The 13,863-nt window shown below is 36.8% G+C and overlaps 1 protein-coding gene across 6 annotated transcripts in view; it reads right to left on the bottom strand.

The window, feature by feature from the left end:
- Positions 1-13,863, bottom strand: part of large1 (LARGE xylosyl- and glucuronyltransferase 1) — a 255,549-nt gene that overhangs the window by 20,357 nt on the left and 221,329 nt on the right. For all 6 annotated transcript variants that reach the window (XM_062065690.1, XM_062065693.1, XM_062065692.1 and 3 more), the window contains 2 exons: positions 9,105-9,217; positions 1,684-1,809 (listed from right to left, as the gene is read on the bottom strand). In XM_062065690.1, coding sequence (XP_061921674.1) covers positions 1,684-1,809; positions 9,105-9,217 — 239 coding nt within the window. The remainder of the gene's footprint in view (positions 1-1,683; positions 1,810-9,104; positions 9,218-13,863) is intronic.

Raw genomic sequence — 13,863 nt, 5'->3', positions numbered from 1 at the left:
ATCTATATCAGGCCTGGGCAATTATTTTGACTCGGGGGGCCACATTTAGAGAAAAAAATGTGTCTGGGGGCCGGTATATCTATTTTTAGGAACACTAATAAAAAACCTCACACTAATGTCTGATTGAATGCTAAAAACTTTATGACAGACCGCCTTAAAAATCGTAATGGAATTTTAAATTTTTCTATGAACGATAAAACACTGAATAGTGACAACATATGAACGTCATACCCCCTTTTGATCGACATATTTTACAATCAAGTGAAACGCAACAGAAATGCAACAAACAGTGAAATATGAACGCAAAGTGTACAAAATAAACCCACCTACAATCTGATACATCTGATATTTGCTGAATTCCCCCCAGGGATCAATAAAGTACTTTCTATTCTATTTTATATATCACTAAGCTTTAGAACTTTGTTGTGAAAATCTCCTTCCGCGTCTGTGGAAACGCTTCCCGCCCACACTGCTTGGTGTCTCGTCTGAGTTGCTGTGACGTAGATGACCATAGTAACTAATTAGATGACCACAGTAACTGGTATATCATCCATAAGCGCAGATTCCAACCTTTGAAATACTTTGTATAGTTGAAGACTTACGGTCATTAGAAAACACGACTGCACATCATAATGGCAGCTACACTTTCCATCTTAATGATCTAAAAAAATGATTTGGGAATGTTCGGTGGGCCAGATTGAAAAGCTCAACGGGCCGCATGTGGCCCCCGGGCCCAGGTCTGATCTATATATATATGTATATATATATATATATATATATATATATATATATATATATATATATATATATATATATATATATATATATATATATGCATATACTGTATATGTCTATACATATAACATATATTTTTTTTTAACAAATTGGTTGCTAAATTTTCTAGGGTTGCACATCTTTATTTTGGTTCCGTATCTTTTTTTGCTTACACTTTTTTTGAATGCAAACTTTTGTTTTTGTTGCAAATCCTTTTTTTGGTGGCAAGTCCGTTTTTTTGTTTATGACTCAACTTCAATTTTGTGGTCTTAAAAGCCTTTTAATTACTCAGTATGGCCCACTCCCAGTCTTTGGTGTTTTTTTAGTCAGCTGTCACGCCATCATCCGAGGCAGACCAATAAAAAAGCTTCTAAAATAATGTTCAGATGAGGCCCCGCCAAAAAGATGGAACCCAAAAAAATTTCACAAAAAATGAAAAAAATTGGGGTTGAAAATAATTTTCTTAATTCAAATCCATTTGTTTGTTTGCATATTTTTTATTGTCTGGTTGCATAAAAAGACACATATTTTCCTCCATAGTTGGGAAGCACTGCTACGGACAGCAAAGTAGTTACAACTGAATCCACAGCAATGCCAACTCCATTGGGATATGAAATATTCCCTTTTATCTGTGATGAGCTGGTGACTTGCCCAGGGTGTACCCCACGACTCCAAGAGGGACAAGCGGTAGAAAATGGATGGATGGGTGGATATTCCATTTTATGTGCAGCAATGCATGTCTTGTACACATCGGCCTAAGCATATCTGCAAAGATAAAACCGCCAGCTTTTGTTTGACTAAGAAGACTATGTCGCAGTCAGGTCAGGTACTGTATGCCTAAAGACACAGTGTGTGTGTCTGTGCTGTGTGTGTGTGTGTGTGCTTAACGAAGGGGCATCAGGGTCTCACCTTGAGGTCTGACACGTCTTTGTAGCACTTCTCAGAGCGGGTGTGGTCTGAGAGCTGAACGTTCCAGAAGCATGGAAGCTGGTGAACCAGGAATGGGTTCTGTTTGATGACAGCATTGAAGATATCCTGCACACAAAAACACACACATTTGGATTTAGAAATATTTTGTACTCTAAACTGGCTAAATCTAACTGATTGATCAAGATTTGTGGTTTTTGTTGACTATATTGACCAGTGAAGTACTTATTTACTTACATTTTATATTAAATCAGCCTCATGTCCGAGTGACGTCATAGATAAGAGAACTGTCACAATAAATACTTTCCAGCAGGGGGAGCCCTATTCACATAGTCCATGGGTGTTTTTTTTATTTTTTTTTTTACAGAGGGTTGCATAAAGAAACATTTGCATGACGTTCTTCACATTTGAAGTAATTAAACATCCATTGGTCAAGATATGCTCAGCTATGAAATACATAAATGAATAAATAAACACCTACATCTCTGCTTTGTGGTGCAGGTGACAAAAGGGACCTTATCATTAAAGAGTGTGTATAGTAAGACATAGGGAGACTTGGGCTTTTAAGATACAATTTTTCAGAGATTTTGCCCTTTTCCAGTTTATTTGTTGTCTGTGTAAATTTTGTGAAATTTGTCTCAGACCAAAATAAAAAGGAGCTGCGGGCCGCACTTTTTGACATCGACATTAGTGCAGATTTTTAACATGCACTCAAACAATTATCAAATGATCCTTTCCCCTTAGCTTATCTATGTAAAAGGATATGTTAAATATTCAATGGAAAGTATGAGAAAGATCCATCCATCCATTTTCTACCGCTTGTCCCTTTTGGGGTCACGGGAAAGATCTCTAACCAAAGACGCTTAGACATACGGTAAATAAATCTCTAACCAAAAACGCTTAGACATACGGTAAATACAATTATGCTTAATTTATGAGGCATTTAAACAAGTAAATCACAAATATTTATTAAGGTGCAATTTCTGACACCCACTAATGATATTTTGGCAATGAGAAAAAGGCACCTGAGAGTGAGGGGGGTAAGACACATCACATAAGTTCCTCTATAATTTATTAATTAGGTTCAGCCTAAGGCTTACAGTGTATATTTATTACATTTCATTTATTGTATGTTTTACAAAGCATTAACAATAACGTTAGTGAGTGTGAATAATTTAGTGAAAAATATTTATGTATTTTGATGTGTTTCATGTAATTAGGAGTTCAGTATTACTACATACCGTACACGAGCTCAAAGAGAACACATTTCAAACATAAATTACTTACATTGACATTTTGGTGACACTCAATGCTCAGTGGCCTCTTCATAATGTCAGAATGTGAACAGCATGATGAAGAAGAAAAATGCTCATTTTTAACCAGGATATTTACGGGTCCATTCATTGAGCGCGTACTTGTAATAAATCTTGCTGTTCAGCTCCTTCTTTGAGAACAGCACAAAACACTTTGAAAAATCGAACAGTTGGACATGTGAGAGAAGGTCAAATTAAGTTTGCCTGTAAAGGTTAAAGTGCATTTACTTGCTAGCAAATCGACACAAAATCGTGCAGTATACTACCAAGACTCCATATGATGAACTAATTATTCCAAATCTGTGCGCCGTCAAATAAGTTGCATGCTTAAGATCTGGCAGACTTCTTTTGACTTTTTATTTCGGCGGAAGGCTCACATGACAACAGTTGGTGACAGGCACCAACCGTCTAACGGGAGCCATAAAAGCTCTATGACCATGTAATAAATGGTGTGATAAAGCCAGCTGACAGACTATTGGAGGAGCTCATGTGGTAGAAGGCAGATGCAATGCTGAAATGATTCCGAAAGTGCCGTTCATTTTCCAAACTGCATACCTTGCGGGACTTTACTTAATGAAGGTTTAATTAAAATCTCATAAATGTACCACTCATCTGGATGAGCTCGGGATAGCTGGGAGATAATGGGGGGATCCTTGGCCAAGGTCTGACTAAAATGCCCTGTCAATATATATATATATATATATTAGGGGTGTGGGAAAAAATCGATTCGAATTTGAATCGCGATTCTCACGTTGTGCGATTCAGAATCGATTCTCATTTTAAAAAAATTGATTTTTATTTATTTATTTTATTATTTTTTCATTTATTTTTATTTATTTTTTTAATTAATCAATCCAACAAAACAATACACAGCAATACCATAACAATGAAATCCAATTCCAAAACCAAACCCGACCCAGCAACACTCAGAACTGCAATAAACAGAGCAATTGAGAGAGACAAACACGACAGAACAAACCAAAAGTAGTGAAACAAAAATGAATATTATCAACAACAGTATCAATATTAGTTACAATTTCAACATAGCAGTGATTAAAAATCCCTCATAGACATTATCATTAGACATTTATAAAAATTAAAAAAAAGGACAATAGTGTCACAGTGGCTTACACTTGCATCACATCTCATAAGCTTGACAACACACTGTGTCCAATATTTTCACAAAGATAAAATAAGTCATATTTTTGGTTCATTTAATAGTTAAAACAAATTTACATTATTGCATTCAGTTGATAAAACATTGTCCTTTACAATTATAAAAGCTTTTTACAAAAATCTACTACTCTGCTTGCATGTCAGCAGACTGGGGTAGATCCTGCTGATATCCTATGTATTGAATGAATAGAGAATCCTTTTGAATCGGGAAAATATCGTTTATGGATCGAGAATCGCGTTGAATCGGGAAAAATCGATTTAGAATCGAATCGCGTTGAATCGAAAAAAAAACGATTTTGAATCGAATCATGACCCCAAGAATCGATATTGAATCGAATCGTGGGACACTCAAAGATTCGCAGCCCTAATATATATATAAATATCCATCCATCCATCCATTTTCTACCGCTTATTCCCTTCGGGGTCGCGGGGGGCGCTGGAGCCTATCTCAGCTACAATCGGGCGGAAGGCGGGATACACCCTGGACAATATATATATATATATATATATATATATATATATATATATATACACATATGTATGTATGCAGGGGCGTCACTAGCTTTTAAAGACAGGGGGGGCTTAGCCCCCAGGAGATGCACAGGATGCGAGCGAACGTAGCGCACGAGCACAAAACTTCACAAACGGCTAACAAAGACTTAGAAATTAATCATTGTTATTATTATTATTTCAGTCGGTTTATTTTCAATCTGTGTTCAGTATAACAACAAACATGGGTTTGCACAGTGACATTTTGTTTACAGCATCAACAAGAAACAATTACTTGCATGATCCTTCAAGATACACTGAAACACAATGAAAGTCATGGCATTAGCCTCTATGTTATTCATTCACAACATAGAGGCTAATGCCACCACTTTAGCTCACAATACAATAATTGTTTGTTCCCAAATATTTTGAAGTTGCACAGATTGAATTTTGGGCACATATGTGACTAAAATGGTTGTAAATTCAAGCCCTGGAAATATTACTTAATTACTTGAATTAAATTAATATCTGGATCGGGATAATTTGGCTTGTATATAATATATGTATATATTATGGCAAGCCGTTAAGGAAATTAAATATATATGGAAGTCTGAATAGAAATGAGAAACGTTTATATATACTGTAAATAAGAAAGACTTAGAGTCTGTCTGCTGATCTGAAAAAGAGCCAAAGCTGTCAAGGAGTTGAGGGACCATCTTCAAAGTGCAATGCTGAAACAAATAAGGCAAACAATAAAATGTAACTTCCAGGGTTTGAGATTAACGTAGTCCCGTCGTCCCGGGGACGGTAAAAAAAACGCACGGGACGAAATGAAATGCTCCCCGGGACGATGGCTTTTAACCATTTTTTTTCTTTTTCTTTTTATGTATTAATTCATTTTACATTTTATATTAAATGTCTTGGTTTTTCCACCCTCTGAAAATCCTATGAAATGTTTAACAAGCCATCCTATAATAATACAACAGCTATTAATGTAACAATATAATAAAACAAATATATTTAATTATGTTTTTTTCATTATTTTAACAATAGGCTAATGTATATTACTTTATATAGATTCTACAAGAAACACAACACTTAAAAACTAAATTATTTACAATTGCAGACACAAGGTTCTTGTTCTGCAGTGCTGTGTGCTAATGTGCTTCGTACACCTGCAGGACCGCAAGCAAGGTCGCAGAGAAAATGCGGACTGGATTTTGAGTGATGTGGGCATTTTCTATATGAACAAGTCCAAGGACCGCACGCAAGGTCACAGAGAAAATGCGGACTGGATTTTGAGTGATGTGGGCATTTTCTATATGAACAAGTGGAATGGATTGGATACCGACGCACTAAAGGGGCTCTCTACCTTACGCTATGAAGTGAGGGGAAACTGAGTGAATAATGACAGGTTATATGATTATTTATTTAAACTCATATTTGGGCCACTTTATAATGAATATGTCAAATATGCATGTATTTGTAAAAAAAAAAAAAAAAAAAAAAAAAGTTTTTTTTTTTTTTTAACACAAAATTATTTAGGGGGGCTTGAGCCCCCCTAAAATAGGCCTCACAATGCCAATGTATGTATGTATGTATGTATGTATGTGTATATATATATATATGTGTATATATATATATATATATATATATATATATATATATATATATATATATATATATATATATATATATATATATATATATATATATATATATATATATATATATATATATATATATATATATATATGCATCATTGGATGGAACATTGCGCTGTGTGGGTGTTGCTGCAAGCTGGGCCACAAGAGAAGGCAGTACAATAGGAAATGGCTGCATTTACCATTTTACTGCATTAAAGACCTTTTTAACAGTGTTGCTCCTTCGCTAATTCACAACACAATAATGGTGTCCAAAAAGTAAGTATTCTCATCTGATTTATCACATTTTGACCCTGAGTGTGCCAGTTCTACATCAAACAACCTAATTAGGTCCTTAAAATCCACCCACATATCCACACACACAAAAGACCAAAAAGGTCAGCTTCCATAAAAATGCTGTAAAAATATTATATCTCAATATTTTTTCTACTTTTAAAAAAAGAAAATACTTTATCCTAAGCTGTACAGTACAAATTAATTAGTAATACTGTATGTATATATTTCTTTTAACAATTTAAAGAGTAGTATATTTAAGTAACATACTGTAATTTAGCCATAGAAGCTAAAAAACAGCTTCCTAAAGAATGCTGTAAAAGTATTACATACAGTATTAATATTGATTTCCACTTAAGAGTATTTAAAAAAATAAGAGTATTTCATCCATAACCCTTGTGTAATGTTCATATGTTGTTACTCAACCAGCGTTTGTGGGTCTGATGGACATACTTGCCAACCTTGAGACCTCCAAATTCGGGAGATTTTTTTGGGGGGGTGGGCGGGGTTAAGGGGGAGGAGTATATTTATAGCTAGAATTCACTAATATTCAAGTATTTCTAATATATATATATATATATATATATATATATATATATATATATATATATATATATATATATATATATATAAAAGAAATACTTGACTTTCAGTGAATTCTAGCTTTATATAAATATGTATTTTATTATATATATATATATATATATATATATATATATATATATATATATATATATATATATATATATATATATATATATATATATATATATATATATATATATATATATAATAAATACTTGAATTTCAGTGTTCATTTATTTACACATATACACACATTACACTCCTCTCTACTCATTGCTGTATTTGAAAGTGCAATACTTTGCAGCCAGTAGCACAGCCTTTGAAGGAGAATAGGTATGTGCAGTGTAATATTCTGGGTTGGAGTCTATAACCAGGCGAGGTGATGAAGTTACGTCTCTTTACTTCATACTTCAGAACCGACTCCCACACTTGCCGTCAGGGTGCACAATACAGGTTGTGCGGACCTGAGGGGGCGTGCCTTAAGTCCGGCTGGAAATCGGGAGAAATTCGGGAGAATGGTTGTGCCGGGAGATTTTCGGGAGAGGCACTGAAATTCGGGAGTCACCCGGAAAATTCGGGAGGGTTGGCAAGTATGCTGATGGACCAGTTGCATTTTGTGGCTTTTAATGCCTCTCAATCAAACACTTTTATGTTAAAATACTGAACAGATGCACGGAAAATTTCTCTGCCAGTTTCTGCATCCCACAGGGATTCTTCTTTTGTGTTTCTGCACCTGCGGTTCCCACACAAGGTTGCAACATTGTTTGTCAACACTGTGCTCTCATTTTCTCCTACATTTGACCCTCTGATGTTCTGTGTACCTACTCTCTCTGTGTGTGTGTGTGTGTGTGTGTGTGTGTGTGTGTGTGTGTTACACAGAACATCAATTTCCACACTTCTATTAGCCCCGGGTCCAGTGGACCCGGATATCTTATATGTAATAGAAATGTGTAGGGGGGGTGTATGGTGTGTGGTCATTAAATATGTATTTTGATATATGTTCTTCACAGAAAATGAGCCAAAGTCAGTGATTCTCAGTTTGAAAAATTAATTAATTGTATCATTTTTCTTTTAATAAAAAATGAAAACGGGTCCCACAGACCCGAACACCACACAAGGGTTAGGTGTATACAGTATATCAAATAATTATATTTTGGGTATTTCAACCATTTAAAAGTCAGTATGTTTGTCTAACTACTGTTTTTTTAATTGAAAAACAAATCCACAAAGTGAATTTAAAGGAGTATTAGCTTATTATTATTTCTATTAGGCACTGACGTGGCACAATGATTGCCAGAAACATTGATTTTCATGTATTGTTATTTTTTCTGCCTCAGTTCAAATGACGGTGTAGCGTGTACCATGGCAGGCTCAACCAAACCGCAAAATCTCTGACATGATTGCTTGCGTGTTGAATGTGTGTGTGTCACAGTTGGGCTACTAGTGACCACATGTCACTCCAGTCCTTTTAAGTCTTGCACTTTCTGGCCTGACTCCAGAGACTGCTGTTTAATTTTAAATCCATCTGGCAGACAAAAGCTTTTTTTCAGCCAAATGTCACATACAAAAAAAAACAACATCAGTGTGCATTTTTTCACGCACTGCAAGTAAAGCGTCAAGGCTTCATGTGAGGTACATGAAAATGCAGCAGATGAGCAGCAGGAAATACTACTTGGACCTTTACGAAAAGTTCAAGCCTATTTTAGTTGGACAAATTAAAAATTGAACATAGACTGCATGAAGTGGCATATTTGCATAGGAGCAGTCAGGTTAATGACTTTCGTTGAGGTCTCCAAACGCAAATCACGTTAGGTTGAAGAAATGTTGGACATTACTTCCTAAACTTACTTTTTTTTTGCAGCATAAGAAAAATATATTTTACGTGGGAATGTTTGCATTTTACCTGATCTGCCAATGAAGTGGACAACATGCTCATCAATTCCCGCTCCGCAGTCAACCTCCACATCTGCTCCCATCTCAGCTTTCGTAGTCGATCGAGGAGAAGCAAAATCACCCCTGAAAAGAACACAAAACACTTAATTTGACCTACAGTAGAACCCGTTCATGTCGACATCTGTATGAACAAACCCAATCCTGGTCTACGGTGTTCTTCTTATCAAAAAGTAGTGATGTGCAGATCAGGATCAATCCGCTCCCGATCAGTATCAGTACGTGATCGCCATTGCTGATTAATGCCTTTTAATGCCAATCACAAACAAGTGGCTAGCACCTAATTAGGTGTTTCCATACAGTGTGGAGACGCTCCCTTAAGCTACTAATAATTACCTCCATTACAGAAAACAAACTGCAATTCTTATTACCATATTTTTTTGGATTATAAGGCGCACTAAAAATCTTTTTATTTTCTCAAAAATCAACAGTGCGCCCTGTAACCAGTGTGCCTAATGTATGGATTAATTCTGGTTGTGCTTACCGACATTGAAACAATTTCATTTGGTACATGGCGTAATGATAAGTGTGACCAGTAGATGACGATCACACATAAGCGATACATGTGTACTACAAGTTGACGCCTGTTCAATAAATTACTCTAGCAATCCCAAAACCTTTATGTTTGATTGAGAAAAAAGAACATGCAACGCTCAAAAATCTGTCATAATGTTTTAGTACAACATTGGTAAGCTACAAAGTTGCACCACTTGATGGATTGTTGGCACATTACGGTTACCGTAGTCAGGCGTGCTAACATGCGGGTATTATTATAGTCTGTGTATAAGGACCCCAAAATGGCACCTATTAGGAGACATTATCTGGCGTTTTGTTTTGCAATATAATGCAAAACCAACCTTTGTTTTTTTTACCTTTTGGTACCCGCCGATGCGTATTTGGGATCTGCATAAATCCTGAAAATGTGCAGGCGTCCGCCATTGAAGTCATAGTGAATAAGCTCATTTTTCCTCTATTCCCTTGTTGTGGGGCATTCATCCTGTGCTGTTGCCACTTCTAATATAAAGTAGCGTGAAGTTTGAACTTCTATACAACACGGAAGACGCTGTCGAAGGTGAGCCATGTAAGTAAGACAAATAATCCTGGAGAGACGGTTAAAAAGGGACTTGAATATGGTCTATAAAACATAATCTATGCACAATTTTGACCAAAGAACCACTATTACATGTTACAGATCACAAGGAAGTGTTTTAAATGTAGAAAAAATAATCACAATATGACCCCTCTAATGCACCTTATAATCCGGTGCACCTTTTGTATTAAAATAGACCTGAATAGACCTGTTCATCGACAGTGTACCTTATAATCCGGTGCGCCATTTGGTCCGAAAAATACGGTATCTGCAGTCATTATCAGTGGAGGACAAAGCTACACGTTACACACCGAGAGCAAGCCATGCATGCTAATAGCTAAACTAACCACCACACTAACTGCTAAATGAACATTAAACGACAACAAGAAACAAGTTCTTAGTAAACGTTGAGGAGTGTAGATGTAGTGAAATGAACAATCAAATTACCAAGCTTTATTTTCTCAAAATTATTTTTTGTTGCTTTTGTCAATGTTTACAAACTCAGAGAATAATTTCCTGGACACATATTTGTACACAGATTTGTATTTTAAACCACCTCGGATACCATATCCTCTTGAAAATGAGAGTCGAGAACGCGAAATGGACATTTACAGTGACTTTTATCTCTACGACAATACATCGGCGAAGCACTTTAGCTACGGAGCTAACGTGATAGCATCGGCCTTAACTGCAGATAGAAACAAAATAAATAAACCGCTGACTGGAAGGATAGACAGAAAATCAACCATACTATTAAACCATGGACCTGTAACTATACGGTTAATGCTTTCCAGCCTGGCGAAGCTTAACAATGCTGTTGCTAACGACACCATTGAAGCTAACTTAGCTAAGGGACCTCACAGAGCTATGCTAAAAACATTAGCTATCCACCTACGCCAGCCAGCCCTCATCTGCTCATCAACACCCGTGCTCACCTGCGTTCCAGCGATCGACGGAGCGACGAAGGACTTCACCCGATCATCGATGCGGTCGGCGGCTAGCGTCGGATAGCGCGTCTGCTATCCAAGTCAAAGTCCTCCTGGTTGTGTTGCTGCAGCCAGCCGCTAATACACCGATCCCACCTACAGCTTTCTTCTCTGCAGTCTTCATTGTTCATTAAACAAATTGCAAAAGATTCACCAACACAGATGTCCAGAATACTGTGGAATTTTGCGATGAAAACAGAGCTTTTTGTATTGGATACAATGGTGTCCTAATACTTCCGTTTCGACCATTAACGTCACGCGCATACGTCATCATATCTAGACGTTTTCCACCGGAAGTTTCGCGGGAAATTTAAAATTGCACTTTATAAGTTAACCCGGCCGTATTGGCATGTGTTAAGATTTCATCATTGATATATAAACTATCAGACTGCGTGGTCGGTAGTGGTGGGTTTCAGTAGGCCTTTAAATGATGTGGTGAGCCACTTTAAATGATGAGGAAAGCCAGGTTAAATTATCCAACAGGCCACTTTAAATTATGCAGTGTGCCACTTAAATGGTGCTGTGGGGCACTTTAAATGACGCGGTTGGCCACTTTAAATGATGCAGTGGGCCAGATCTGGCCCTCAGGTCTTGAGTTTGACACGTGTTCTATACTCTGTCTGATGTTGTATTTATGTATCTTCTTAACATCATGGCCAAGAATTTACGTACAAAAAATAGCCTCTTGGCCAATTCTGGCTTTCTCCCCCCACTCATGTATTACTGTAGCATATGTGTACTCCGCCTTCCGCTCGAGTGCATCTGGGATAGGCTTTAGCCCCCCGCGACCCTAAAAGTGACAAGCGGAAGAAAATGGATGGATGTTTAATAAAAATATTTGCTCGCCTACAAATAAATGAACCTAACCTAACGGTTAGTTTGGGTTTCGGTTATGTCCAGAACCGTTTATTTCGACACCAGTCTCTCAGCCTGCGGGGCGTCGTCTTAAACGCGCTCAATTGTATTAAGAAACAGAGAGATCCATATCGTTCCACCCCGGTTCTAGTGATGAAAGTCTCCTTCATGAGGCTCTGAGTCAAAGCTTTGTGTTTACTGAGAAAAAGCTGTAGACTATAAGCCTGCAAACAGACTAGCATAAGATGTAGAAAATATGTTAAGTCCTGCTGTGGAAACATAAATCATTCTGGGAAACTTTGTTCCATAACAAAACAAAAAAAGGAGGAACTCTTGGGGGACACAACTACTTTTCCTCAGTTGCCTTGCTAATAAAATAAATCTTTCTGGCACCTACAAACAAAATTAGGCAGCCAATTTTTAGCGGAAGGAAAAAAAAAAGATGTGGTGAATTACTTTTGAAGACAAACCAACTATCCTTAACCGTCCTGCTGTGCTCCATCTGTTGCTATGGCCGCATGGACACAATGCCCACCAACCACACCTGGACTGGGGTCTTTGTGTCCATTTCCTATAACGTATAACTATCCCGTCAGAGCAGTAGCACGTTCGACAAGTCAAGGCAGTTGCAAAAAAGTTTTTTAAGTTTACAGAAAAATTTGTCAATCATTGAGACTCGCTTCAAGCAAAGATATCTTTATAAAAGGAAAATAGAAATTGGCACAGATAGCCGCCATGTCTGTATTTAGAGTGTGAATTACTTTGGACATTTTTTGTTTGTTGGTTAGCAATCAAACTCAAACACTTATGGGTGGATTTCCTTTTAACTTTCAGGAAATGTCCAAAATATGATAAGGAACAAGTCATTACATTTTGGGGCTGATCCAGAACATTTCTACTACAATAAAAGTCTCTACCTCTGTGCATGGCCTTGCCTCCACCCACAGAGACAAAGACAGAGACGAGAGGCTTCACTTCGTTTATTTCATTCACCTATGTATAGCTGAAAAAGTTATGGGCACATTTTGATTAAACTTTCAGGATATGTCAGAAATGGGAAAAAGGAACAAGTGATTACACTGTGGAGCTGATACACATCACTGTTTGGATTCACAACATTTTTACTATTGGGAGAGGGAGCCTAGCAGAAGTCTCTACTATGAGTGCTTTTTTACTTCTGTATGCAACCTTGCTGAAAAAAGGTTTGGACACCTTGCTGTATACCAAATATTTTTAGCTGTTAGATTTATGTAATGGAATTCATGAAAAAAAACATCTAACCTTGTAATTGTGAAAACCAGTGCAGATTTTATTGAATGTGTTGTGGAAAGAGTCCAAATTATTTGGAGTGTGTCCCTGCCAGGCTTTTGCACAGGAGCATGGAGCTCTCTCTTACAACACTAACATATATTATAGTTTAATCATATTTTTATGTTTGAAATATTTCCTACAGGAAAAAATTGGAGAAGACAATATAATTGTAAGCAAAAGCTGAACCATTGCTGCACTAAACAAATACTTGTATTGATAGCGCAATGTTAAAGTACCATCTGCTAAATGCAAGCATATAAACATCAATAGTACTAGTCTAATTAATTAAGGAAATCAATAACACAATAGATCACAAAAAGTATTTACCCTATTTTGGTTCTGTTACACTTTATAGTCGTTTAGAACAGTTTTATTCAAATTCAAATAGGTCCAATTAAACCAGACCTGGGCATTCGGCGGCCTGCTGGCCACATCCGGCCCTTTGTGCGTCCCTGTCCGGCCCACGTGAG

The sequence above is a fragment of the Entelurus aequoreus genome, linkage group LG12 (genome assembly GCF_033978785.1).
Source record: "Entelurus aequoreus isolate RoL-2023_Sb linkage group LG12, RoL_Eaeq_v1.1, whole genome shotgun sequence".
Taxonomy (NCBI): Eukaryota; Metazoa; Chordata; class Actinopteri; order Syngnathiformes; family Syngnathidae; genus Entelurus; species Entelurus aequoreus.
The sequence above is the reverse complement of the archived record's forward strand: the minus strand, read 5'-3'. Positions and strand labels throughout refer to the sequence as shown.